This window comes from Paramormyrops kingsleyae, chromosome 25 (genome assembly GCF_048594095.1).
Source record: "Paramormyrops kingsleyae isolate MSU_618 chromosome 25, PKINGS_0.4, whole genome shotgun sequence".
Classification (NCBI taxonomy): domain Eukaryota; kingdom Metazoa; phylum Chordata; class Actinopteri; order Osteoglossiformes; family Mormyridae; genus Paramormyrops; species Paramormyrops kingsleyae.
In genome coordinates, this window is record NC_132821.1 from 23,175,263 (window position 1) to 23,201,781 (window position 26,519).

Here is a 26,519-nt window from a genome sequence, read left to right on the forward strand (position 1 = left end):
GAGATGGGGTCCAAGGACCGAGCCCTGAGGAACACCAGTGGCCAGCTTTCGTGAGGCTGATTGGGATCCTTGCCATGCCACCTGAAATGACCGGTTATCAAGGTAAGATGCAAACCATTGCCAGAATGTATAAGAAATCCCAAGGCTGGAGAGAGTATCCAGGAAGATCTGGTGGTTGACCGTGTCAAAGGCTGCAGACAGGTCCAAGAGACTCAGAACTGAGGACAGGTTGGAGGATTTGGCTGCATGAAGTTTTTCAGAGACGGCGAGAAATGCAGTCTCAATGGACTGCACAGCTTTACATTCAGCTGCTGAAGAGTTCGTGGTCGTCTTTGACATATTTTTCATTGAATGATGCGCCAAATGTTTTCTATAGGTGAAAGATCTGGACTGCAGGCAGGCTAATTCAGCACCCGGACTCTTCTCCGATGAAGCCATGCTGCTGTAATAGCTGCAGTATGTGGTTTTGCATTGTCCTGCTGAAATACACAAGGCCTTCCCTGAAATAGACGTCGTCTGGAGAGGAGCATATGTTGCTCTAAAACCTTTATATACCTTTCAGCATTCATAGTTCCTTCCAAAACATGCAAGCTGCCCATAGTGTATGCACTTATGCACCTCCATACCATCGGAGATACTGGCTTTTGAACTGAACGCTGATAAAAACACTGGAAGGTCTCCCTATTTAGCCTGGAGGACACGCATCCATAATTACCAACAAGAATGTCAAATTTGGACTCGTCTGACCATAGAACACTTTCCCACTTTGAAACAGTCCATTTCAAATGAGTCCACAGGACACAACGGCGCTTCTGGACCATGTTCAGATATGGCTTCCTTTTTGCACGATAGAGCTTTAGTTGGCATCTGCAGATGGCACAGCGGATTGCGTTTACCGACAGTGGTTTCTGGAAGTATTCCTGTGCCCATTTAGTAATGTCATTGACACAATCATGCCGATGAGTGATGCAGAGTCGTCTGAAGGCCCGAAGACCACAGGCATCCAATAAAGGTCTTCGGCCATGTCCCTTACGCACAGAGATATCTCCAGTTTCTCTGAATCTTTTGATGATGTTATGCACTGTAGATGATGAGATTTGCAAAGCCTTTGCAATTTGACATTGAGGAACATTGTGTCTTTTTACGCACTCTTTCACAGATTGGAGAGCCTCTGCCCATCTTTACTTCTGAGAGACTCTGCCTCTCTAAGACATCCCTTTTATAGCTAATCATGTTGCAGACCTGATATCAAATAACTTCATTATTCGCTAGATGTTCTCCCAGTAGAATCTTTTTAAACTTTCTTGCTTTTTCAGCCATTTGTTGCCCCTGTACCAACTTTTTTGTGACCTGTAGCAGGCATCAAATTTGAAATTAGCTCATTTAGTGGATAAAGCTGAACAATATCCCAGTTTGAACTTTTGTTATGTTGTCTATGTTCTGTTCTGAATAAAATATTGATTAATGTGATTTGAAAGTCTTTTCATTTTATTTAAATTTAAAGAACGCCCCAACTTTTCCAGAATTCGGGTTGTACCATGGCAACTGCCGGGGTAACTACCATGGTATATACTATGATCTTTAATCTTAACAGGCACTATTACAGCATCAAAAACAAGAGTTTTGTTCTCATATGGTGCTGAGAAGCTGTACTAAAGTAAAAAGTAAGTAATCTTATGTAGGGTGACCCTATAGAAAGGACGCTTTGAGCTACCTCAGGTTTTACAAACTGCTTTAAAACTGAAAGCCTCCTGTGTTTGGCTAAACAGTTCAGCACTTTTTCAGCTTTGACTGGTTTGTTTCCTTGATTGAAAGACTATTCCAGCTGTTTCACATTAACATTAATGACTCATGCATGATTATAGGAGACTGACCAATCAGCAGGCAGCAAGAACTCAGTACTTACATGAAATCCAGATCCTTTTAATAGAAATGGCAGCTTACAAATCCCATTCGAGCTCAAAGTGTCCTCCCTGACATGGATTATCTAGTCACCCCATCTTATGAAGGTTGTGCGTCTGTTTTTGTCTGAGTCATGGACAGCTCTGTCTAATAATCCCAGGTTAAATACTCCTACTGCTAAGAGGCCAAGAGGCAATTCTAGGATTCTACGATTTTTTTTTAAGGTGGGCAGCGTAAAAGGGGCCAAAATTCATGTACCAGGGCTGACCTTATCATTAGCCAATGATTTGTTTTGAATCTGTGAGTGACATGGGAAGGGGCACTCCTGGGACCAATCAGCTGTCAGCTGGGCCCAGTGGTGCTGTGGCCCCGCCATTGTACACGCCCCTGCTAAGAGGGCTAGCAAGAGTGATGAGCTCACGGTTTTGAGCTGGCTGAGGGACAGGGTGACGGTGGTGTCGTCCAGAAGGAAACTGCGGTCCCGTCCTCGGCCGAAGGACTCGCCGTCCTCGAGGATGAAGCTGCGACAAGGGGAGATGGTATTTTAGTTATGAGAGAGGAGGAAGAGCGAAAGAAAAAAAAAATGTATGGCTACTCGACCTCAGTTCCTCAGATCACATTACTGAGAGACTCACAACCCCCCCCCCCCTCGTGTCACCCAAGCACATGGCACTTTTAACGAGCAGTAAACGGCCTTTGACCGCTACATAATCAAAGACAGGTTTGTGATTTCTGACGCCTCACTGAAGAAGTACAGTAATTTTACCGGTGTAGTGATCATTTCTGGCCAGCAGGGGGCAAACCTCAACGTTTGTGGGCCCCATGCAAATGCATGGTTTCAGTGGTGCTAAACTCTGCCACAGTATGCAATTCCTCAGAAGGTTTGGAGACCCAGGAACCCCCCCCCCCCCCCCCCCCACAGGAGTCCGCAAGCAGGGGGAGAGCTTACTTAGGCAGCGTGCACACGGGGGGCTTGGACTGGATGATGCCCTTGTTGGTGAGCTCCTTTTCTAGGTCGCCCCCTGCCAGGCACCAGAGGTAATACACCTCGTCGATGGCCCTCTCCGCCAGGTAGTCCTCCTTGTCATCTAGAGGAACGCATCACATGGATTAAGGTTCTGGTTATTTATTTAATGACCTCCCCACACCTTCCAATTTAAAAGTGATTTTTCATGATTGACAGGTGTCTGACGGCCCAGCAACGATTCACTAAATTAGGCATCTGAGAGGTACCAGAAGGGGGCAGTGTTTGTCTGGGTGGGTTAGGATACTTTGCCTGCGATTTGAAGGTCGCCAGTTCATACCCCAGAGTCAGGGACTGGCAGACTCCACCTTCTCAACTGTATATCACTTTGGATAAAAGTGCCTCTAAATAAATAAAAATGTAAGTTTTTAGCGAACATATTCTGATAGTGGCAACAGGTGCTTTATGTTTGTGCTGATGCTCCGTGTACATGGTCACATGGTCAACATTCATTGGTTATTTCCTGATTGAGGCCTTCCCCCTATCAGTTCAACCTCTGACCCCCCCCCCCCCCCATGACCCACTAGGCAGTAACCTTGGCACAGTTTGCTGATGTCATCGGGCAGCTCCAGATGGGCACAGCGCAGGGAGGAGGAGAAGAGGCCGACGGGCTTCCGGAAGGGCGTGTAGTGGATGGAGACTTCCTGGAACACGGGGTCCTTCAGAAGGTCGGCCGGGGTGGGCCTGCAGCGGAAGACGGGGGAGGAGGTCAGCGATTGGCTGGAGGTCTGTGGTGTCTCAGTAGGCCGCAGAGCCATGATGTTAATAAGATCTCCACCAGCCTGGCTATCATCCTTATGCTAATCTGATCTTGTTAAGCTTCCTTAGTTACCCTGAGAGTGGTTCATGCATTTCCCCAGGACTGTGCTGTAAGCTCCAAGCCATCACTTAGCTACTACGAACACAAATGTGATTTTACACTGGCTCAAATGGTCTATTCCAGGGTTCTTCAACTCTGGACCTCGATTCCAAATCCAGGCCGTGTTTTCAGTTCTCCCAGGTAGTTGTTTAATAATTACTGATTGGTCAGAGGCTTCACACCTGACTGACAGGTAAAGGAAGGCTGGAAAACCAGCAGTGCTCGGACCTCGAGTTGAATAACCCTGGTCTATCCTCTGAAAGCATGCAGAAAAGCTGCCGTGATGCCCCACAGTTACCTTCCGGATGGGAGAAACGTCAGACACTTCCTTAGCAATGACAGAACATTTTCAGGCAGCTCCTGTAAGACAAACCAAGTTGTCTTATGCATGCCTGAAGGTCCTTACAGAACACATTCGGGGTTTAACCATGAACTCCAAAACACAAAACCTCATAGCCAAAAGACTACATTACATTACACCACACTACAAGACTGCTGACGGAACACTGTGCAATATTTTACTGAATTCTATTCATGAATGCATCTCTCTTCCTTGACCACTTATGAAGTACAGGGTTGTGGAGCAGGCAGAGGCCGACCCCTAGGCAGAACCAGTCAAACATCTGAACACACCCGCTTTTAACGCATTCATCTCTATTTTAGCTGTGCTATTCGACTTACAGTAAAAGGCCTTGAGGCAATGAAGTAATACATTTCAAATATTGCAGCAACCACAAGATGTGTTCAACATCTCGAAATTTTCTAAAATTTTAGACCCTTTGAAATTTCACTTCGATGACAGCATTGCAGACTCTCAGTGTTCTTTCAGCCAGCTTCTAGATGTAGCCACCTGGAATGCTTCTCCCACAGCCCTGAAGGAGTTCCCACAAGTACTGGCCACAAGTTGGGTATCTTGCTCTTATTCTTTGATCCAACTCATCCCAAACCTGCTCTGTTGGGTTTAGGTTGGCTGATTGTGGAGGCCAGGTCATCTGTCACAGCACTCCATCTCTTCCCTTGTTTCTACATAACCTCCAAGTGTGGTTAGAGTCATGGACTTGTTGAAAAACAAGCAGATTTTCAGTCGGTGTGTCCAGACTTTTGACTGGTACTTTAGATTTGATGGCTTGCATCGATTGATAGACAGACAAACAAGACTGAGTTGATGGATGCGACAGATTAGATGGACAGAGAGATTATAGGATGAAAGACAAAGAATAGAGAGTCAGAAGAAGGTGCTAATGAGAGCACAGAATGAATAAACATGGCCGACTGTGAGGTGTCAATTTAGCTAAACTGCACGTTAGACTGAGGAGAAAGACACCGACCTTGATGACCTCCAAGCAGCCGTGCTCCTCCGCCACAACCGTGACTATGTCGTCCACGCAGCCTGCGAGCCACAGGGAGGCACGCGTGAGTAAACGCGCCACGCGAACCAGCACAGCTCCCACCCACATTGCAGGAAATACACACCCAGCCCCCACCTCATTACCCATAACCCAAAGGGCGTCAGATCAACACAGACCTGCCAACTCCCAAAACTTCTAACTGGAGTCAATTATCCACCACCCCCCCCGGTTCATGACGGATGTGCCATTACTGCAAGATGATTGACTGCACACTCAGAACAAAGATGGCAGCGAGAAAAGTTTTAATGAAGAGCCGGTAAACCAAGGACAACAACAAAAAAAAAAACAAACATCTCACATTGCTACTTCCCTCCATTATGCATTCGCTGAAGCATTCCGGAATGCCTCCGTGAAAAATAAATTATATTGTACTTTAAATGAGGAAAGAACTCACCCAAAGAAAGGATGAATTTTAATCTCTCGCTTGTGTCAAAACTTTGCAAGAGTCGTCTGCCCTGTTCAGAGAGAAAAAAAACACCAGATTTGTTAGAGTCCAGAGACAGGCTTGAGTTACGCTTTTACACAACTGGTGACCAGCAGCAGGACACAGGCTAACGGGTCAGGGGTCCTAAAGAAAGTGGCAGACTTGCATAATCACCGTCAGAAACGGTTTGAAAGGAACCTTCAGGCTTCTGAGAATTCAGTTTGCTTATCCATGCCAACAGCAACTAATAATGAAAGGACAGAGTGAACATACTTTAAGGCTTTCTCCCATTCATTTCTTATTTTCTCAGAAATCCTGACAGGTCCTTGATACGAAGAGGAACACAAGAGCAGATTTCACTCGACTGGTGAGGTGCGAACCGGTGACACACCAACATACCGCACACAACTCGAAGAGCAGGACGCCCAGCGACCACACGTCCACCTTGGGTCCCGAGCGGCGGGGGGGCTCCCTGTGGGAGGGGTCGCTGGGGTGGGACCAGCCCTGGGCGATGACCTCCGGAGCCAAGTAGGAGGGGTACCTGCATGTCGAGCACAGGGATCAGCCGCTAACACACCATTCCTGTCTCTGCTACAGACCACAAGGGCTTCAAGGGCACAATGGCAGCATCGGTCTGCTGGTCCTGGGTTTGGAACCGGCGACCATCTGATCACAGGCACATAGTCATAACCCATGAGATGTATTACATTTTTATAATAGCGCCTTTCACAACAGTCGCTTTACATAATTAAGACAGAATATTACAAAAACAGGGAAAAGCAAAGAGAAAGAAAGGAAAGGAAAGAAAGACAGATGACAACGGAGGAAAGGAACCAAAAACACCCTGGGGGGTCCAAGGTCAATTGGCTGAGCCCCCCCCAGGCATGCTAACATTATAGAAAAAGAAAGAGTGGGCTTGCTTGCTAACAGTATGGTATAAACGTAAAGGTCAATGAGTCAGATCTCCATGCCAGCCTGGGTAGGGTGGCAGACTGAAGGCTGCACCCATAAATTAGCAGATAAGGACACGTCCCTCTGGGCGACGCATAAGCTCAGCCTCTACATCCTCATGCACATTTAATACGCATAACAGGATACAAGGCGTTCCGCCTGAAAACTTACTGCACTCTGAGCCTCTTCACTCTACAATATGTCCGAGTTCGTACGAATGCATTATCGACCAGATGACCTGTTACACTACATCTGAGAAAACAGTGGCAGCCGAACCAAGCAGCTAGGGGTTAAGGGCCTTGCTCAGGACAACAACAAAATCACTCTGATGACCCTGGGATTTGAACTAGCAACCTTCTGATCACAGGCACTGCATCCTAACCCACTGAGCCACACACTGTTAAACCCCCAATCCACTGCTCTAAACCCCATCATGAAGCCTGGGGGGGGGGTTCAGGATTAGGAAACAATTAAGGTAATTTATTGCTTGAAATATGGATGGATTTCCTAATATCCAAGCAACAGATGTTTAGTAAGACAACAAGAAAGACATATTTCATATTTCCTGTTTGTGATTCATGCTGAGAGGTATCCCTTTCATATCCCTCATTGTGAAATATTGATGTAACTTTAAGGCAGAGGAAGAGAAAATTACTCTGTAATCCATTATACTCATCCCATCTTTGCCAAACATCTTCTAAGCTGCCAGTGAAATGCAGGCTTTTCACAGAATTCAGCGCTTTATCTTGGTCTAGCCTCTCCTTCAGGGTCCTCCAATGGGCTTCAAGGTGGGAGGAGACAAACGACCTCTTACCCAATAGGGAAGTCCACATCCGCCCCGTGATCAGTCATGTGATACAGACCAAACTTGGCCAGTTTGACATTGCCCTAGGGGGAGACAGAGGCAGGCAGAGGAACACAGTACACTCATAAATGTCTCTGATAATAGACTGCAGCCTGCCCACACCCCCCCCCCTTCCTCCCACTAGGTAAAAGCTCATCTTCCTGCCTTACCTTACAGTCCAGGAGCACGTTGTGAGGTCCAAGAGCTCTGTGCACAAGCCCGTCTTTGTTCAAAAAGTCCAGACCCTCCAGAACTTCATAGGCAATCTGCAGTACTTTCTCTGGGCTACGGAGGTCAGAGGTCAAAGGGGAAAGGTCAGAGCAGCTATACTCCACTTATACCTTAACCATCTAAAGATAAGTTTAGATCCTGGAAAACTAACTGCTGTTGTACCCTCAAATCAGGTAGGTGATCCAAGGGTAAAAAAATACAAAGCAATTTCATGTAATGTTATGAGCCATCTATTTTTATGTATCCTACAGCTGCAGGCTTGTGCTTAATACTGGATATTTAGACAACCAGACCCATCCTAATAAACCTGACTAAAATGTCAGAAGCTAACAATTTCCCTTCTCATAAACGGCACGGTGCAAGAACAGAACAACGCTCAAAAGGTGCCATTTAGAAATCATTCAGACATAACGTCCACTAAATACAGAAATATAACACAGCTGGAAAATGATTCTCTTCTACCACCAGATGGCAAGAAGAGTACAATGCATCTGTGTTCTCCAATACCTCTGGAGAACTGAATACAGAGATTCGTAGGCTCATTATAATGCATACCTATTTCCTGGGTGCTAAAAGGTGACCAGCCTCAAGACTGTGGTTGCCATGGATACAGTACATACCTGTCTACTTACTCTTTGTATACGAGTTGCTCCTTCAATCGGGAGCAATGGATAAATCCAACACGTAAAGGGGAATTCTATATGTTACTGTAGCCCTAATAGTTTATTCTGCCTTCGTAAATGCATGTTGCATTTTATATTTCTGTTCTCCAGAAGCACTTTCACTTGATTCTTTACTTTTTACAATTTGTAGGAAGACTAGGAGACCCTATTTTATATTAATAATACAGTTTTTAAAAATACAAACAATTTCCAGAACCAAACAACTGAGACTGACAAGCTAAAAATCTGACAATGTCCTTCACTCATGCAGGAAGTGGTTAATGAACAAAATGAGCTGTCGTTTTTCTTTTTTTTTTCTTTCATACCTTACTGATTTACCCTGCTTCTGGAAATCTTCCAGGCTGCTCTCATAGTGTTCAGCCACAACAATCAGCCTCTCTAGAAGGAAAAAGGACAACAAGGCAAGTGCATATCCCTGAACTTCACCCACAACCCCTCAAAGAAAAAAAAACAAAAAAAAAAGACGGATGGCTATTAAATACTACGACCAGAGAATTGACCAAAAACAGGAAACCATAAAAAGATTTGGGAAAATCCACATTAAAAAAAAAACCTTGAAATGACTGCTTGTCACAATAAAATGTGTGTAAGTCCGCTCTGGATAAACCTTGAATTCAAAAGAAATGGCCGGTTTCTCTCTTGTAAACAATGGCTCGTGTTCATATTAAGATTGCTCCTGGGGAAAGTTGAAGCCTCATTACTCAGAAAACACCACATCAGCCTCACACATCAAGGGACACACAACCCTCAACTTGTGCACTTCATGTCAAAGATGGTAAAATATCCCATAAATTTGTACATAGGAGCTGAACACAGGAAAAACTCAGACAGCAGCGATATAGTTACACCTGTCCAACATTTCATGATTTGACTAAGTTCAATAGCAGCCTATGTTTCTATAATGATTACATTGCATGTTTAAGGGGTGGTTTGAGGCTCAGTGAGGTCACTGTGCCTAAGATCGGAAGGTCTTCGGTTCAAATCCCAGGGTCAACAGAGTGATGTCATCGTTGAGCCCCTGATGAAGGCCCTTAACCCCCAATTGCTGGGGGGACTGTCTGAACCTGCTTTCTCACGCTCCACCATCTTCCACCAAACTGATGGCACACTGAGGACTGAGCATACCGTGCTTTCCTCGGGAAATGTCGACGTACTGACAAAGCCGGGGGTGCGTTATGGTCTTCAGGATCTGGAAGCGGCCGAGGATCTTGATGGAGTTGGGGGTGAGGGGCAGGCCATTGCTCCCACAGACGTCGTGCGGGAGGGCAGAGGCGAAGAAGGTGAAGGCCCCCAGCTGGGCGTCTTTCAGGGAAAGCATGATGACAGCACAGTCCTGCAAAGTCGACACTGTCACTTTCAACAAGTGCATGCAGTCTAATGCAGATTTGAAAGATCACTTTAAATACCTATAGCATTTAATTTATTTTCTATGCAGGGTTTGTGACTTCGTCTGGTTTAACTATACATTGGAAGCATGTTTAACGGAAACATATTTACATAAAATAAATACGAACGAAAATTCCAGGAATATAAGTGTGTGCCACTGTTTTACTCCCGGATGACTTTATAACAATAGTCTAAATTACGTCCAGGACCAACTATATTTTTATTATAATACGCTTCCACTAAGCCGATGGAATGCCATTCAAATGTGGCTTATATTGCATATAATAACGCGCAGTGCACACATGACAACAAAAAGTAACTAAAAAAGATAACACTTCATAGACCGCTTAATGTAATTCCGATTACCTTTACAGAAACCCTTTCGTCATTAGCGGGATATCTTAACTGATTTATTTACTCATTCATGATTTCGTTACAGCCTGTAACTGTCTTTAGTTTTCGCTTCCTCCTACAACAGCTGCTACGCATGCGCTGAAACGAATCTTACGTCATCTCGCTGCGCCGGTTACCCCGTCTCTGTTGGAATGAGAAGTATTTTAAAATCACCAATAACACGCCCAGTTATTATTAGACGTATTTCAGGAGTGTTTGTAACAACCACAAGTTTTTTAAATATCTGACGAAAGAGTTATTTATAACTAAAGCTGATGCAATTTGTGACAGTCTTACATTATCTTGGAGATACTTGAAATTATAATGCGAAATGAAATGCTTTATTCTAAATATTAAGAAATCACAGCCAGTGTCAAATAAAAATTGTATATAATAAATCATTATACGGTTGTTTGAACTAACTAGTCTAGTTGAAAGTTCTAGCTCTAAATTTGAGACGACCCTTTATTTGCCTTAATTTTAATCTAGTGTTCAAGCTGTTCCTGACGTTTCCGTAACACTCAAAATTTACGTTTCTTTTTGTAATGCATTATTTTAGTTAATTATTTATTTTTATGTGTTAGAATGGATTAACGTAATTTAATAATTTTGATGAAATTAGACAGTTAATTCAGGCAGAACACGGGCAGCCCTGTCAAATACCCCTCTCGTCTTTCTTTGCTGGGTTCCGTGAAGCGTGTGTGTGCCGGTGCAGTTTAATGTAAGTAATACGCGAAACTAAATGTATTAATGTCAGCCTTCATAAGCAGACTAAATTACTCCTTGTTTGTAGTGGTTATTCTTTTAGTTTTCACTTCTGTCACGGTGTGTGTTTTTGAAGTTAAAGGTTTATTCTTTTCTGGAACTTGTTGTGGTATCACCATGCGGAATTTATTGGACAATTCTTTAACTCCATGCAATGGTCATTATTTAAGAAAAATGTCCGTAAAGCCAGATCACAGGTCATGTAAGCAGAAGCAGTGGTGCATTCATCCCAAAGTATTTCGGGTTGATCTTAAAAGCGACAGTTGCCTAAATAGCTAGTGAAAAATAGGTTTTTATGTTAGTCCATTTTAGAAAAATATTAAGTCACGTTTTTTATTGATTCGCTTGAATTGAATTTCTTCCAGAAAATTCACCACGCTGCATAAAATTTACTAGATGGGCATATTTTTTTTTATTTGTAATGGAATTGTCCTTATTGAATAATAGCCATTTTTGTATCAAACTAATGGCAAAATTAATAAATACAAACGGAGTTAGTGTGTTATTGCGGTGAATGGGGTGCCGCTAAACGTATTCGAAAAGTGGACGTTTAATGGTTTTTGTCCGTGGGGACTGCATTCATCCCTGCGTCATATATTCAAGGAAATATGTTACCTGCACATCTGATCTATATCAGTCAAAACTGAAACAGGTAAATGGTTCCGTCTATCCTTAAACTGAAGGCTAAGAACTGGAGCAACGTGATATGAATTTTAAAAAGTGCTCTAGCCTTTTTTTTTTTACTCTCTCCTTCTCCACTGAATAAGAATATGGACCTGAACCACTTTATCAGTTTTTAGTCTAAATCTTTGGGGGTGGCTGTTATGGTACCCTCCAGAGTAGCCAATGCAAACTGCAGCAGTAAAAATACCCTCTGGCATTGAAACAGTACGTTTGCTAAACAATACGGTAATAAAGATGGCAAGTGATCTTTATTATGATCTAGAGCAGGGGTGGCCAATCTTATCCGCATAGGGATAAGCTGTGTATGCAGGTTTTTTGGGTAACCTTTAGGCCAGCTGTTCAAATCCAGGTGTGAGGACTCTTCAGCCAATCAGTCCTCTAATTACTTATCTTCTTCTTCTGGTTTCTGCTTATTCTTGGTTGACCATCTTGGTGCCAGTTGACACCAGAATTCCCACATATTATTTTCTGCTGAGACTTTTTTTAATTAGCAGCATTCTTTAATAAAAGCAAAACAATCGTTTGCTGAAATAGCCACCATATACATCCAAAAGTGATTAATTTATAGGCCAGAATGTTGCGCGTTATTAAAGGGGATATAAGACTTTCAACAGCTGCTGTCTCCCATCTTCTCTGTTAGTCTCTGCTTAGGAGAAATATGATTATTACTAAATGTTTATTGGCAAAAAGGCTGACAGTAACATGTAAAGCGAGGTCATGTTATGCTGGATATATTAAGCATTTCTTTTAAATTTACAAACTCTGCTTGCACCATTTTTTAAAAGCTACAATAAGTACTGAAATTTCTAAAGGACCTGCTGTTTAATTGCTTTTATTGGCCACACTTATAACAAGTGGAAGCAGCGCACCGTCTTGTCCTGTTATTTTTCTCCCCAGGGGGGAGTTTCTGGGCCACGATTGGCTCATGTAAACAGCTGTGTGCGGTCAGGACGTTTCAGGGCAACGTTAAACGATGGTGGCTGTGGGAGGAGCCCGGCCGCTGGGGTCCTGCCCCTTTTCCAGGGGCCGCTGTCGGGGACGTGCATGTACTGCAGGCCCGTCGAAGAGGCTCCGGCGTTTCGGGAACAAGGGAAGGCTTTGATGGTCGATATTATCAGCTCCAGCTTTCGTATGTTTCCAATTTCCCCATGTGAACTTTGGACTTTTTTCATCCTGTGCCAGTCTTCCTCCTCCGGCACCATGTGAGGGCCGTTCCCCCTGCCGTTTCTCCCCCTCCCCAGAATAAGCATCCCCTACCACCCAGACTCAGTCCACTCCTGACCTATAGAAACTGGTGAGCAGCTGGTTGCCGGGCGATGTCGCCCTCGGAAACGGGCGCCGGCAGAGGTGACTTGGTCCTCAGTACACGTGCGTTTTAATGTTCAGCCTGTTATTAATTCTTTTAATGATTATTTTTCTGTTTTACTTCAGTTCTCAATTTTCACGTGCCGTTCTTGATGGCGTGAACCAGCTTGGCTTTTCCTGTACCTTTACCACATTTTTAAACAGCAGTACTAAAACTCCGTTGATGTCAGCCTCAGCTTCAAGTTAAAAGCAGAATGTCTGCAGGCCAGTTCGAAGACATACAGTATGTCAAATATTCAGTGCAGGGTTGCCAACTCTCACGCGTCCGGCGTGACATCACGCTTTCAGACTCCAGAAATCTTACGGCAAATCTATATTATTCCATTACAAGCCTAGAATTAGCTACATCAAAAGCACTGGGGTAGTTTTCAAACCCTACAGACTATTTATATGGTGATAAAACTGTTACATAAATGTAAATGTGTATGCAGACTTTCTCAAATTGAAAATCTCACTCCAGCGTGCTGACCACAGTTGGCAGTCCTGTGAATGTATTCCTAAAGTGGAACTTTTAAATAGAGGGATTGTGAATATTCGTTACAGGTTGCAAACTAATCATTTCACTGCCATTTAATAAGCTACCTAGTACGTCATTCAAGAACCTGAACCTTGGAGAGGGTTTGAGCAGGTGAGAGAGGAGGTGGAGCACGTTCGATGTTCTCAGCGTTCAGCTGGCTTGCCATCGCTCTGTGTGCATTAGGTTCCTGGCCCGCTCCTTCTTCAGAATGTCAGGCCACACCCCGTCCCTATCCAGACTGGAACAGAGGGCTGCCGAGGCTGACCAGATCATCGAGTACCTCAAACAGCAGGTCCAGCTGCTCAAAGACAAAGCCGGTGAGATGCCGTCATCTGGGCCCAATCCCTGAAAACACAGGGTTTAGTAGAACCTGGACAGGAAGAGAGACCGTGTGCTTTGTGGTGTTAGTTTTCTGATAATTATGCAGTCAGAAAAGAACATATGTGAAACAATGGATTGTTCTGAAGAGCTCAGTATGGTGCTGTCATAGGATGCCACCTTTGCGATAAGTCAGCTTGTGAAATTTCTTCCCTGTTAGATATTCCATGTTCAACTATAAGTGGAATTATTGCAATCGGAAGTGTTTAGAAACAACAGAAACTCGGCCACGAAGTGTCAGACCACGTAAAGTAACAGAGCGGGGTCACAGAATCCTGAGGCATATAGTGCGTAAAAGTTGCCAACATGCTGTTGACTCAATAACTGCTGAGTTCCAGACTTCCTCTGGCACAAAAACAGTGCGCCAGGAGCTTCATGGAATGGGCTTCCATGGCCGAGCAGCTGCATGCAAGCCTCACATCACCAGCCACAATGCCAAGCGTCGGATGGAGTGCCGTAAAGCACGTCACCACTGGAAACGTGTTCTGGAGTGACGAATCACGCTTCTCTGTCTGGCAGTCTAATGGATGAGTCTGGGTTTGGTAGATGCCAGGAGAACATTATCTGTCTTACTGCATTGTGCCAACTGTAAAGTTTGGTGGAGGAGGGATAATGGTGTGGGGTTGCTTTTCAGGGGTTGGGCTAGGCCCCTTAGTTCCAGTGAACTTACCAAGCTTACCAATACGTTTTGGACAATTCTATGCTTCCAACTTTGTGGGGACAGTTTGGAGAAGGTCCTTTTCTGTTCCAGCATGACTGTGCCCCAGTGCACAAAGCAAGGTCCATAAAGACATGGCTGGGTGAGTTTGGTGTGGAAGAACTTGACTGATCCACACAGAGCCCTGACCTAAACCCCATCAAACACCATTGGCATGAACTAGAATGGAGCCAGGCCTTCACGTCCAACATCAGTGTCTGATCACCTCACAGATGCTCTTCTGGATGAATGGACAGATCTCCCACAGACGCACTCCAAAGTCTTGTGGAAAGCCTTCCCAGAAGAATGGGGGCTGTTATAGCTGCAAAGGGGGGACCAACACCATACTGATGCTTATGGATTTGGAATGGGATGTCATGAACGTTCCTGTAGGTGTCATGGCCAGATGCCCCAATACTATTGTCCATATAGTGTAGGTAACCCAGGATGGTCACTAGCTGTTGTGCCTCCAACTGTTCTTACAAGGCAAACTTGTGAGGGAATGTTTTGAGCAGTGGAGGAAGCTGGAGATGCAGTTTGGCGCTCGTGGCCACGCGAGTGGGAGGACGCTGAAGGGAGCTGGTTACTCTCAGTTTCTCAGGCCACTCAGCGGGAGGAGAAGAAGCTTCTGGTGGAGAATGCGAGGCTGAAGGAGGAGATCGAGCAGCTTAAGAGGCAGCTTCTGCAGAAGGAGAAGCAGAGAGGAGGTAGGCCCCGCATCCCTTTGCTGATATGATGAGCAAACCCCCCAACCCCCCCCCCCCCCCGGGGCAGGGCCTATACAGCCTAGGCAGCTAGGATAACCTATACACTAATCCGGCCTTGGCACCACCCGAGCTACCTATCAGGTGAACCCATCCTCTGATCAGTTGCCAGGTATCTAGCAGAGGTGGAAAGTTCACGTTCAGAAAGTACAAGTCCAGGCCACGATTTTGTTTTAACCAATCGGTATAGAGTCACATACCGAGAGTAGTCAACTGTTAGGTTGAAACATAATCATGGTCCAGACCATGACTTTCTGGACCTGTACTTTCCACCTAACTAGCATTTCCAACCATACGCTCATAGGCAGTGACTCTTCACTGGTGGGATTTTTCTTGCGCTTATCGCTGGCTGTTTGCGGGGCACCGGAGAGGGTTTAATGACACTACAGAGTGAGGTAACTAACACCGACAGGTTTCTGGTGGCTGAAACCGGTGCAGGCTGGATGAGGACGGGTCCTCGACAGAAATCTGAGCGTTAAACGTGGGGTGTTATCCCACGCCGGCTCTGATTTTTATCGGTTTGAAGTTCCCATAAAGACGGGGTGTGATTTTCTCATCTGGATGTTTATTGGTTTCTGTCAGCGAACGGCAGCCATGTAAGAACCTGTGTGTGTTCAGGTGACATTTCTGTTTATCATCTGACCCTTCAGTGCTGGACGTAGCCGTGCCGGTGGAAAACAGCCCCGCCCCATGTGCCCCGTCGGCCCCCACCAAGTCCCCTGCCCCCGCCGCTCCCAAGGCTTCCGCCGACCCCCAGAGGGACACCACCCCCAAAGACTCAGAGGGCAAGAAGAAGAAGGCAGAAAAAGCAGGTAGCGCTGCGGGGCCCGCACACCAGCAGGGGGCCCGCACACCAGCAGGTGGCCCGCACACCAGCAGGGGGCCGCCATCAGCTCTCTCCAGGACTCTGGCTCCGGAACTCTGTCCGAATATTTGAGCCCCACTCTCATTTTTCGAAGGGGCTCCCGTGAAAAATAAAAGCACTGCTTCAGCGCCATTTCAGATTAAATTAAATGGGTTTCCGTTTTATTCAGCTGAATAAATAAGACTATTCAGACTGCTTAGGGACATCAAATCCAACTCCCAGCTGGCATGCCGCCTCAAGTAAATCATTCCTCGGTTTTTATTTTATTTTATTCTATTTTAAACCCCACCCCCATGACATTTTGGCTTTTAAGTCACACGAAGAAGGTGCAGGCAAGTAATATCTGGATTGAGTCTCCAATAGTCATCCGAAACAGATTTGATTGGCTCTCCGTTGATCATGTGACTGGCTCTCCATTGATCAGCATGGAGTATCGTGACACGCCGAAGCCTTTTGTCAGTTTCCTCTTGTCGGCAGCTCCTGTCACCCAAAGCCTTAAGCCTGCTGTTAAATGCGCGGATCTGGCTGTCCATCTTTTATCTTTCTTTCTTTGTTTAATTCTTTATATAGCCGTTACCATGGCAGTACTTTCTGTTCTAGTTTAAAATTGAATTTGCCAGGCTGATCAAAAGTCATCCGAGATTAATTCCTACGCGACCTATTAGAAAATCAATCTGCTTTTTTTTCCAGTGCTTTTAATAAAAAACATCCTTTGAACGACTAAATCAAAAGCGGCACAGACGCTAAACACATAAATCAGGCTTGGAATATATATATATATATATATATATATATATATATATATATATATATATATATATATATATATATATATATATATATATATATATATATATATATATAAATAAAAAATACTGATTTGAACTGTTGTACGATAGTCATCTGATCTGCCAAAGCCAGTGCAGGAATGCAGTGACTTGGGCAGTGACTAAGTTTCCCTGATTGCTGGAGCGCGCAAGGGGAACAGATGTAATCACAATTAATGTGCCCGTTTCCGGCGCAGGAGAGAAGAAGGAGAAGAAGCAGGTGACGGCGGAACCGGAGACCCCCGTGGACGTGTCTCGCTTGGACCTGCGTGTGGGCCGCATCATCGGTGCCCAGAAGCACCCGGACGCCGACGCGCTGTACGTGGAGCAGGTGGACGTGGGCGAGGCTGCACCGCGGACTGTGGTCAGCGGGCTAGTGAAGCACGTGCCCCTGGAGCAGGTACTGCACCTGTGATGTCACAGCTGGGTGGGCGGGGCTGAGAGCTGCATTTCATTGTCGATCTTTACATCTGTGGCCATTGTGTTTTCAGACCGAAATTTTAATTGTTCTACCCATGTTTCTTGCTGCCACAAGTGTGTGTGTGTGTGTGTGTGTGTGTGTGTGTGTGTGTGTGTGTGTGTGTGTGTTTAAAAGCAGCTAATTAGGTGTCCATGGTCACAATTACTTTAAAAAGCAAAAATCTGATGGTTCATAGAGGATAAAATTAGACAGAAGGGCAAATACCAAAAAGCATTTGATGATCAAAGACGGAAAACAACTTTTAACTAACAACAGGGAAACCCGCCCCCTGGGTGGACTAAGGTAACGGCCCAGCACAGCGGCCGGCTGTGTACTAACACAGAAGGTCATAGGCCATGTTAACATGTAACGCTGCAGCAACATCGTTGTATATAACTCCCCCGACCTGCAGGTGGCGACCTGCCAAGCTGGTTCCTCTTCCCCTGAGCTGCGTGGCACACTGATTTCCCCCCCCCCGCGCTCTGCATTCACGCTGCCGTCTTTATGCTCACAAGCTGCCTCCTTCCTTCATCTCTGTGCCTCTAGTTTCTTTTCATGTCTTTAAAGAATTTGGGAAAAACCTCAGAACACAAAGGACCCCCCTCCCCCATTCATTTAACGCGGCAAACAACTGCGATATTTCAGCGTAGAACAATAAACCTTAAAATATAGTATTTCATTTTGAGACTGCACAGGAACAGAACTTTGACAATAAGGAAACTGTTCTCCTCTCTCTACATTACTGTGCCGCCCCCCCCACCCCCCCCCAGGAAACCGTTCTCCCCTCTCTACATTACTGTGACCCCCCCGAATCTCCAGTTAGCACCAGTTAGCTTGCTGGGCCCATAGACGCCCATTTTTTTTTTTTTTTTAAGAAACTTATGGGTTTTCTATTAATCCTCCCCCAATACTTTGAGGGTGTGAAGGACAAGCTTGATTGCGACATTCCTTCCTCTCGCTTCAGGACATGTATTAGTCTTTGATTAGTGGAAACTCTTATTGTCGGACTCCTCAGCCGTTGCCATCTCATCCACATGTTTACAGACGCGTTTTTTTTTTTTTTTTCCCTCTTGAGCGGGGGAGAATTGGTTTTGTGTGCGGGGGTTTACAGCCCAGAATTCTGAGCGGCGCTCTTGATCACTCTATAAAGATGTTAGCGGCACTGTTTCCGATAAAGGCCGGCGTTGCTGAAACAATGTCGATTCCAAATTAAGCTCCAAATGCCACAGCTGTGTTCTGAGGATGGGTGTTAACCAGCAGGTCAGTGTATCAGGTCATGTCGGGGGGGGGGGGGGGGGATCCTTATCTTCCTGTCCAGGGTGTCCCCGGCTCCATACCTTGTGATTCCTGAGTAGAATGGGTAGATGTGTGATTAGTTTGGTTAAGAAACCTGTGATGAAGTCACTGGCCTTCTCTTGTTGTCTTTCGGTGAAGATGCAAAACCGCATGGCGGTCCTACTCTGCAACCTGAAGCCGGCCAAGATGAGAGGCGTTGTTTCGCAAGCCATGGTGATGTGCGCCAGCTCGCCGGACAAAGTGGAGATCCTGGACCCGCCCCCCGGCGCGTTGCCGGGAGACCGCATCACCTTCCAGGGTTTCCCCGGTAACACACGCCCCTGTCCCCATTGCCTGCAGAACTGAATGTGTTAACACTGAGATGAGTAGAACGTGCCTGAAGTTCACCCCATGCGATGAAACGGAGCTTAACTTATCCCCCAGGGTGCGATTTTCTTTGTTGTCCGACAGCATTACAGAAATAAATCCCAGCACAATAACTCTGCTACTCCAAAGGAATGAATGAATAAATAACAACGAAAAAAACTAATAACTTTAAGTTTTTCTCAAGTCTTTTTTTAATTACTGAGGGAATAAATTCTCCTTGAAAGCCCCCAGCTGGTTCATGTTTTCTCACCTATTTTTTTTACATGCTTGTTTTTATTTGTTCTTCACACATCAGTGTGGCTAAATTTCTGGTTCAGGATGCTTAAGTCTGAACCAGTCGCTGACAAAGCAGTTAAGTGAAGTTTAAAGCGAATGTGACTGATTACGTAGCCACCGTCCGGAGAGTCAAGCTCCGCTTTCCTCCAAAAAACAGCACGCGGCTTTTGGCCTGAGCTACTACTTTCATTATTATTATTATTAGACTCGTTCGCGTTTTTTTCCAAAAAGGCTGAGCTTCTCCTTTTCATGTTTTGGCTGAACGGCTCGCTCCTTAAACGCTCCGTGGCGGTGACTTCTGAGGGCAGGGATGTTTGTGACGATGGCCACTGCCTCGTGACCCATGGATCTATTATCACTATCCATCAGCCTGTTCAGAGTAACCCCGACCTTCCAAACTGATATCTTTACCTCCTCAGTGGGTTTTACTTACACAAAAATGTTCAGTGGGCAGAAGGAAAAATGATTGGTTCAGAGAGATATCCAATCAGATTGTAGAGGAGGCAGGACCAACCAATCAGGTGTATTGGTCCCGCCTCCTACAATCTGATTGGTTGAGAGAGCCAGTCATTTTTTCTTCTGCCCTCTGTACATTTTGTGTACATAAAACTCCCTTGAGCTTTTTTTCTCAAGCTCTTCAATCTGAATTTCTAGTAAGCAGTCAGAACATCCAAAATCTTCCAAAATGGTCACCGAATGCACAGTTACCTTATTTACTTTTTTGAAAGCCAATTTCACCTGGATAATGATTAAACCAATAGAGAGGTGTAGGGGAATGATAAATCATCCTTACCTCCTCCTGCACACACTGTACACTTTTGGAATTGTCTGGAATTTTCAGAAGTGCTTGATCGTATGTATCTGAATAGCATTACAGCTCTGTTTTGTTGAAGCTTTTGAGGGAGCAGTCCTGTTAGGTCTTCTCTATTTCAGCTTGAAAGCTGTTGTGGGGGGTGGCATCATGTTAATTGACGTCCACCAGTTGTTTAGCTGGTGATGTAATCTGCAAACATCTGGAGGTCTGACCTGGTTCTCCTGCCTTCGTAGGAGAGCCTGACAAGGAGCTGAACCCCAAGAAGAAGGTGTGGGAGCAGGTGCAGCCAGACCTTCAGACGGACGGCCAGTGCGTGGCCACCTACAAGGGCGCTGCCTTTGAGGTCCCTGGCAGAGGCGTCTGCCGGGCCCAGACCATGACCAACAGCGGGATCAAGTAGGACGAACCCGGAAAACGGACACGGAAGGTGGCGTCTTGCACGTCGATGGTGCCGATGAAGAATTGCTGAGGAAGAATAAAGTTCTTGTTAAAGTCAAACTGCATCGGACGTAGTCTTTGTTGTTCTCCATCAGAGGTTGAACCTGTCGATTTCGTGAAGAACATCGTTACATGCGCGGGTCCTTCCATCATCTCACGGCTTATTCCTCTCAGGGTCACAGGGGTGGGACGGGGACCTGGAAATCAAGCCAGACACACAGGTCACCTCATCGCAAATGCTAATGTTATGTATTATTGGTTAACTGATGCTTTTAGTTATTCCCTTTAAACTCTGTGTTTTAAATCTTGGGTTGGCACCCTTCTTTAAGCCGGTATTGTTCTGGAACTGTATTATATCATATTATACAATATTATATCTATTTCACATGGACCGGATGACCTCATAATGAGGTCTGCACGTTTCCTGCTCTGTGAGTATGAGAATGAATACACCTCCATTCTCCCAATGTGCCGGCCGCGGATATCTCGATACCCTGGGCAGGATGATCTCCTGCTTTGTGGTCGTGAACCTTCACAATAATGAAGGCGGAGCCTATGGCACCACGCACACACCTGGCGTCTCCCAACCAGTCACGTCACGGCCAGCGACCTTCTTGGCTGATTGACATGCTTGAGACCCCGGCGCATTGCGTGTGTTTAATGCGTCGGGGCAAAGCGGTCACTACTGCCGAGGTCAAACATCTGCAGTCTTGCAAGAGAGGTGTGGATTTATGATCACTTCTGAAAGTCCTCTCTGCCAGCCCCACTATTCCAGAAGAACAAGGCCGCAGAGACGTTTAGGTTCTCAACTAGATGTTTAATAATCCCTTTTGAAAATATTGTTCTATCACGGTGGTTTAGTGATTTATTTTTGTCCTCTATTCAAAACACATGTGATGATCCCAAGCTGGCTTATTGTCAGTCCTGTTTTCTATTTATCTTTTACTCTCGTGCCCTGGTTCCTAGTTTTTACTCCTGTTTCCCCCCCCCAGCAACATTTGGAAAATATGCTTCCATGGCAGAGAAAAGCCCCAGATTCATGAATGCTTCACATGCTGTCACTGCATCCGGCCTCCAAATCCTGAACCAGGCTGAAGCTCGGCTGCCCTTGACCGCGGCACTCGGAGGTGTGTGTGGTTGTGACAGACGGTGACATGAACTAGGACACACGATCGCCGTATGGTTTAGATGTTTGAAGGGATGGGAGCGACACGGCATAAAGAAACGTCAGTGCGACGGGGCCGTGCGGCGGTCGCCACGGCAACGAGGTCGACCGCGCAAATCCATGCGTCTCGCTTGAACTTTCGCTGGAACCCAAGGTGTTCGGTGGCCTCCTGAACACTCGCTCTGTTTTTCCTTCGGCGTTAATGGGAACGTTAGTCGGGGGTCTGGCCCCGGCGGGAAACCAAGGGACACGAAAGGAGCCGTCTGGAAAGCCTGAATCGAGGGAGGATTCCAGCTCAATCCGAAGAGATTTTCCCCTCTTTCGTGTTCAAACAGCGGGCTGCACAGATGCCAGACGGAGTTATAGTCTGGGAAGGTTTTCTTTGGAAGCCTGGAGCATAATTTGCACCTCAGAGAGCTCTGAAAACCCTGCAGCTGGAAGTTCAGCCGTAGGCTTTCAGAACCTGATCTCCTGGGCTGTTTTTTTCCACTGACAAACCTGGCATTGCCCCCCCCCCTCATCCCCTGGCATTTTGGGATAGAGCAAAACCAGAAGCCGTACCTTTGATGTCAGTCACTTATATTAATGTTGGACAGGCTTTTGTTATGGGTGAAATGTTGCCGCTTACAAACCCATCTACAGTCAGCATACTCATGAAATATTATTCACTCTGGAGAAAAAAAAAACGTTACGGTTCATTTATCTGAAAACTGCTCCATTAAACCAAGTGAGTGTTTTGTATTTGAGAGTTTTATTGTATTATAAATAATCTGCACGGAAATATCAGAAAGCTCTCAAATTCAGAATCGCAGCGCAGAGTAAGGTTGTCGTATAAACAGAAATTCCCACTGACAAAAAAACAAGCTTTTTCATTGGACAATCTGGGTCCTTCGGTTTGGGTCTCTGAAAGCACTGCCAATAAAGTTTACGTGGTTTAATTTTTTTTTTCATGACTCAGAGTGCTGCAAATTTGTTCGCTCCAGACCACCCATGGAATAAAGAACGCATTGAGATGAGGTGTCTTCCCCATTTGGGATGTAGAGAGTGACTATGCGTCACCAGCTGAAAGGACTCTGCAGGGTGACTGACACACAACGTCCTTACCCTGGCCACATTAAAACATCCGCATCAAGGCACGGCACACCTGCAGGGGCAGATTGGGGGGGCTTTTCTGATGCTCTGCTGAAGACTGAACAAGGAAGAACATTTGAGGAAACTCCTCCATCTGCTTCTTACTGCCGACTCTTAATTCTACTCAATAGTAACCAATTCCTTGATCCTGATAGATGGATGGATGGATGGACGGATTGATTGATTGATTGATTTCCCTCTGGGTTCTCTGCTAAATTGCAGTTACCAAATTGTATGTAGGAGTATGGCACTTCATCCTGGGTCATTCCCTGTCTCGCCCCAGTGGCTTCTGGGATAGACTCTGGAACCTTGAGAACCAGCATAGGACAAACGGGTATGGAAAACGGTTGGACAACATGCCAATCAAATGACCTGCAAAGTAAAGTTTAGTGGATTTTTATTTATTCATTTTAATGCGTGCAAAATGTCATTGAAGGGGAGACAAATACATTTCATCCTATACAACTACAGTTACTAACTGTATGATCATAACCAACCATCTGTTCAGAAACATGAACCATACCGTGAGCTCTTCTGTTCTATAAATGTAAGTATGATACGCCCGGGGCGGATTAGCGCATAGGCCCCGCACACCTACGGAAAAATGAAACAGTGAGTTAAATCAGCAACACCTGAGTGTTCGTGCTGATGTCAGTCTAGGGTCGACTGATAGGTTAATATGTTCCTGGGGACTGCTGTCAGAACGTTCTGGAAGCAGATTAAAGAGCATTTATTCTTAGTCACATTAGTTCATGCCTCTCCAAAGTGCAATTTATCCCATCAAAATGTTTATTTGTTTGTGTTCATTTGCGGAAAATCATTCGCCCCATAACGGCATGATAGCCTTTCAAAACATTAGCTTCCAAGAAATTCAAAACAGTTCCTAGAAAACGTCTTTAACTGAAACAATTATTGCCGCTTTTCATGATAACTCAGATAAATGATACTTCTGTTTAATTAGGGTCAGCTCATGCGGTCCTGGTTAACAGACAGAATGGTCCCTGGCAAACAATACGTGTTGCGCAGAACAATAACGGGAGTTCAGCTATAACTTAACTAGAAAACTACTCTGTAGAGAATTCCAGGAAAACAGTGTCGTATTAAACCTCATATATGCTGAACACGAAGCCCCAGCATACAGCTTTAATTCAATGTCACACTAAAATGTTATTTGTTATAGTATATTTTTAGTACGTTGCCGCAAAAAGACAAAATACATTTTCCAGATCCCAACTCCAAAAAGGGAGAGTGTATTCTTTTGGAAAACTATGGAACAGAAAACAAACAATACAACATAGAAATGGCGCGATTGTGTTAAAACCAGGCATTTGCTAATCAGAGTGCTGACAGACTATGTGCAGGATGCGGGAAGGCATCTTTGGACCGTCCCGTCGTATCGCTTGTGACCCCCGCAGACTAGGCTAGTATACTAAAAGCAAAGTTACTTTAAAGTCATTATTTTCACCGTGATTTTAGCTGATCGTGTGGGTTAAAGGGACCTGTTTCTTCGGTAGGCGTAATGGGAATCACAGCGCCGCTCTTATTGTGTCCAGGGTGCGCATCATCCAGCGGCTGCCCGAGTTCGGTTCTCGGTACGGCCGTCTCTGTGATGTGGATTTGGCACAAACGCCGTCCAGCGGGCTCCGCCACCACGTCGACATGAATCCATCTGTACGTCCATTCCTGCATGAAATCCGTAATGACAGACCAAACAATTCGTAAAAAAAAAGCAGAGGTACAGAAAACAAAGACTTCTTTTTACACAGCACCGCTCACAACTGAATATTTTCTTTAATTAATTTTTTTTCTACAGAGATTACTTTTGGCTAAACAGTCTCTGGTACTGGTTATATCGGTGCTTTTCTTTCCCCAAGGAGTCTGCGATCTAGAAAGTTCCAAGTGATGTCTTGCATGGAAACCCCTGAATCCAAAGTTATAAGATTGAAGAACAAAAGCTTTAAGTTTTAAGTAGAACATTCCACCCAAAGGTCATCGACTGGGAGAAACACTGCGAGGGCTGATGCATTAGGTTTTAGATTAAACTTTGCTGCTCTTGTGATCTCCCTGATTTCCCTCCATGTTGCAATTACAACAAGAATCACCTGAAACGCAGCCAAGGTCGCCATCATCTATACCTGCTTTTCCCTTCATTGAGATGCGGACGGCGTTCATTCGCCCGGCCGGATCTCGTCGGCTTTTTTCGTGACGGTGCGAGCACCCTAATGGTGACCACATGAGGGCAGAGCGTGACCGCAAAGAGCTCCCACGTGGGGTCCTCCCCACCCCCGATCGGACGCGGCCCGTGTTTCTGTGGCGTTCCAAGTTACGAAGTTGTCCTATACCAAAGAGAGTACGATCATCCTGAAGAAATTAAGAACAGCTGGACAAGCAAATAAATAACGAAAATTAGCACTAGTGGCTCAAGGATTGATAATATAGCATATTCCCCTTAGATCTGTCCTTCATTACTGACACTAACATTTTCTAAAATTATATATTATTATAGCCCTACATAATATTCTTAATACATTGTATTATTATATTGTCATTCTGCATATTTAGCTTCGTGTGTACGAGCATGATGTATGGAGATTTTTATGAATACCCATAACAAAAATATAAATAATTATAATTCTGTTGGGAGGAATTTGCTTTTTGTTGTTTTCGTGGAATCAGCGTAATTGAATAAATGTGCTCTCCAGTCACAGCACGACCTGCCACGATTTAATTGATAGTGGAGTGCATTTAAGATCGACTGTCAAAAAGATTATCAAAAAAACCTATGGGAATCGTAACAGGAATAAGGATGTGGTTACAATGACTAATTACCGGATCGTTTTCTTGTCTGCAAGTTAGAAGAAAGAAAGGAAGGAAGGAAAAAATATTTTCCTGCAAATTGAGTTCACCCCTCGACTCTCTCCAGTGGCTAATAGCTAAATGCTGTTTTGCTCCATTGGACCTGACTGTTGGGGCTGCTATGTTATACCATCACACCCTATTTTTAAAGTTTCTTGATGGAGGATAAAAGAGCTTTGGTGTCAAACTTATTTTATACATCCATCTTGCAGTGCTTATATCTTACGCAACGTTGTACATCATAATAATATGCATATTTAAGAATGTGCATGGTTGACCGCAGTGAACAATTATCCGCTGTGTTATTAAATATTAGACCTACATGTTTTCCCTAAATCTCCTTCCCATCATTTCATTCCACATGTTGACCCGAACACGATGATTAATTAACTACCTGAATCTCATGAAGGAGTTTACCAACTGTACGATCCAGTGATGTGGTCCAGTCATGGATAATTGCGGGTGTTCATAGCTTGCAACGCTTTCATTTTAATGAAGCCTGTATGAATATTTTAATGATGCGGAATTTCGAGATTGCACGCAAAATACATTTTGTCAAAAAAAAAAAAAAAAAAAAAACGATCAAATGGTAGCTGAGCCGGTATCTTAGGAGCTGCATTGTCTGTGCTGAAAACCTGGCTTGTGTGGAGAAATTTGCCCTCTTTTATCCTCCAGCTGTTACTTAGAGACATGCATCAAAATTCGCATCCCTAAGCTACGATAGGGCGGAGCTTCTTTGGACATTCCCA

At 45.0% G+C, this 26,519-nt stretch overlaps 2 protein-coding genes and 1 long non-coding RNA gene across 4 annotated transcripts in view; 1 reads left to right on the forward strand and 2 right to left on the reverse strand.

Annotated features, from left to right (window-relative positions):
* The window catches only part of tbck (TBC1 domain containing kinase), a 38,104-nt gene extending 27,848 nt beyond the window's left edge, over window positions 1-10,256 (reverse strand). The window contains exons 1-12 of one of the 2 annotated variants that reach the window (XM_072706938.1): window positions 10,222-10,256; window positions 9,453-9,660; window positions 8,633-8,705; window positions 7,584-7,698; window positions 7,384-7,457; window positions 6,018-6,159; window positions 5,589-5,649; window positions 5,114-5,175; window positions 4,084-4,145; window positions 3,462-3,610; window positions 2,852-2,990; window positions 2,324-2,423 (exon numbers count right to left, since the gene is read on the reverse strand). In XM_072706938.1, coding sequence (XP_072563039.1) covers window positions 2,324-2,423; window positions 2,852-2,990; window positions 3,462-3,610; window positions 4,084-4,145; window positions 5,114-5,175; window positions 5,589-5,649; window positions 6,018-6,159; window positions 7,384-7,457; window positions 7,584-7,698; window positions 8,633-8,705; window positions 9,453-9,645 — 1,170 coding nt within the window. In that variant the 5' untranslated portion in view covers window positions 9,646-9,660; window positions 10,222-10,256. The other variant, XM_023799302.2, reaches the window with a different exon arrangement.
* A 418-nt stretch (window positions 10,257-10,674) lies between these two features.
* On the forward strand, window positions 10,675-20,678 carry aimp1a (aminoacyl tRNA synthetase complex interacting multifunctional protein 1a). The gene is made up of 7 exons (XM_023799303.2): window positions 10,675-10,827; window positions 13,621-13,754; window positions 15,106-15,219; window positions 15,927-16,088; window positions 17,166-17,368; window positions 18,863-19,031; window positions 20,414-20,678. Coding segments are annotated over exons 1-7 (951 nt in total). The 5' UTR covers window positions 10,675-10,825; the 3' UTR covers window positions 20,581-20,678.
* A 2,621-nt stretch (window positions 20,679-23,299) lies between these two features.
* On the reverse strand, window positions 23,300-25,419 carry LOC111837410 (uncharacterized). The gene is made up of 2 exons (XR_002836652.2): window positions 25,017-25,419; window positions 23,300-24,597 (listed from the first exon to the last, which is right to left on the reverse strand). It is a non-coding gene; the product is annotated as an uncharacterized lncRNA (long non-coding RNA).
* Window positions 25,420-26,519: the final 1,100 nt, after the last annotated feature.

Bases quoted from the DNA above. Each gene is read 5' to 3' on its own strand.
- aimp1a (XM_023799303.2), top strand. The intron at 13,755-15,105 runs GTGAGATGCCGT...GGTTACTCTCAG, and splicing joins GCTGCTCAAAGACAAAGCCG to TTTCTCAGGCCACTCAGCGG. The intron at 16,089-17,165 runs GTAGCGCTGCGG...TTTCCGGCGCAG, and splicing joins GAAGAAGGCAGAAAAAGCAG to GAGAGAAGAAGGAGAAGAAG.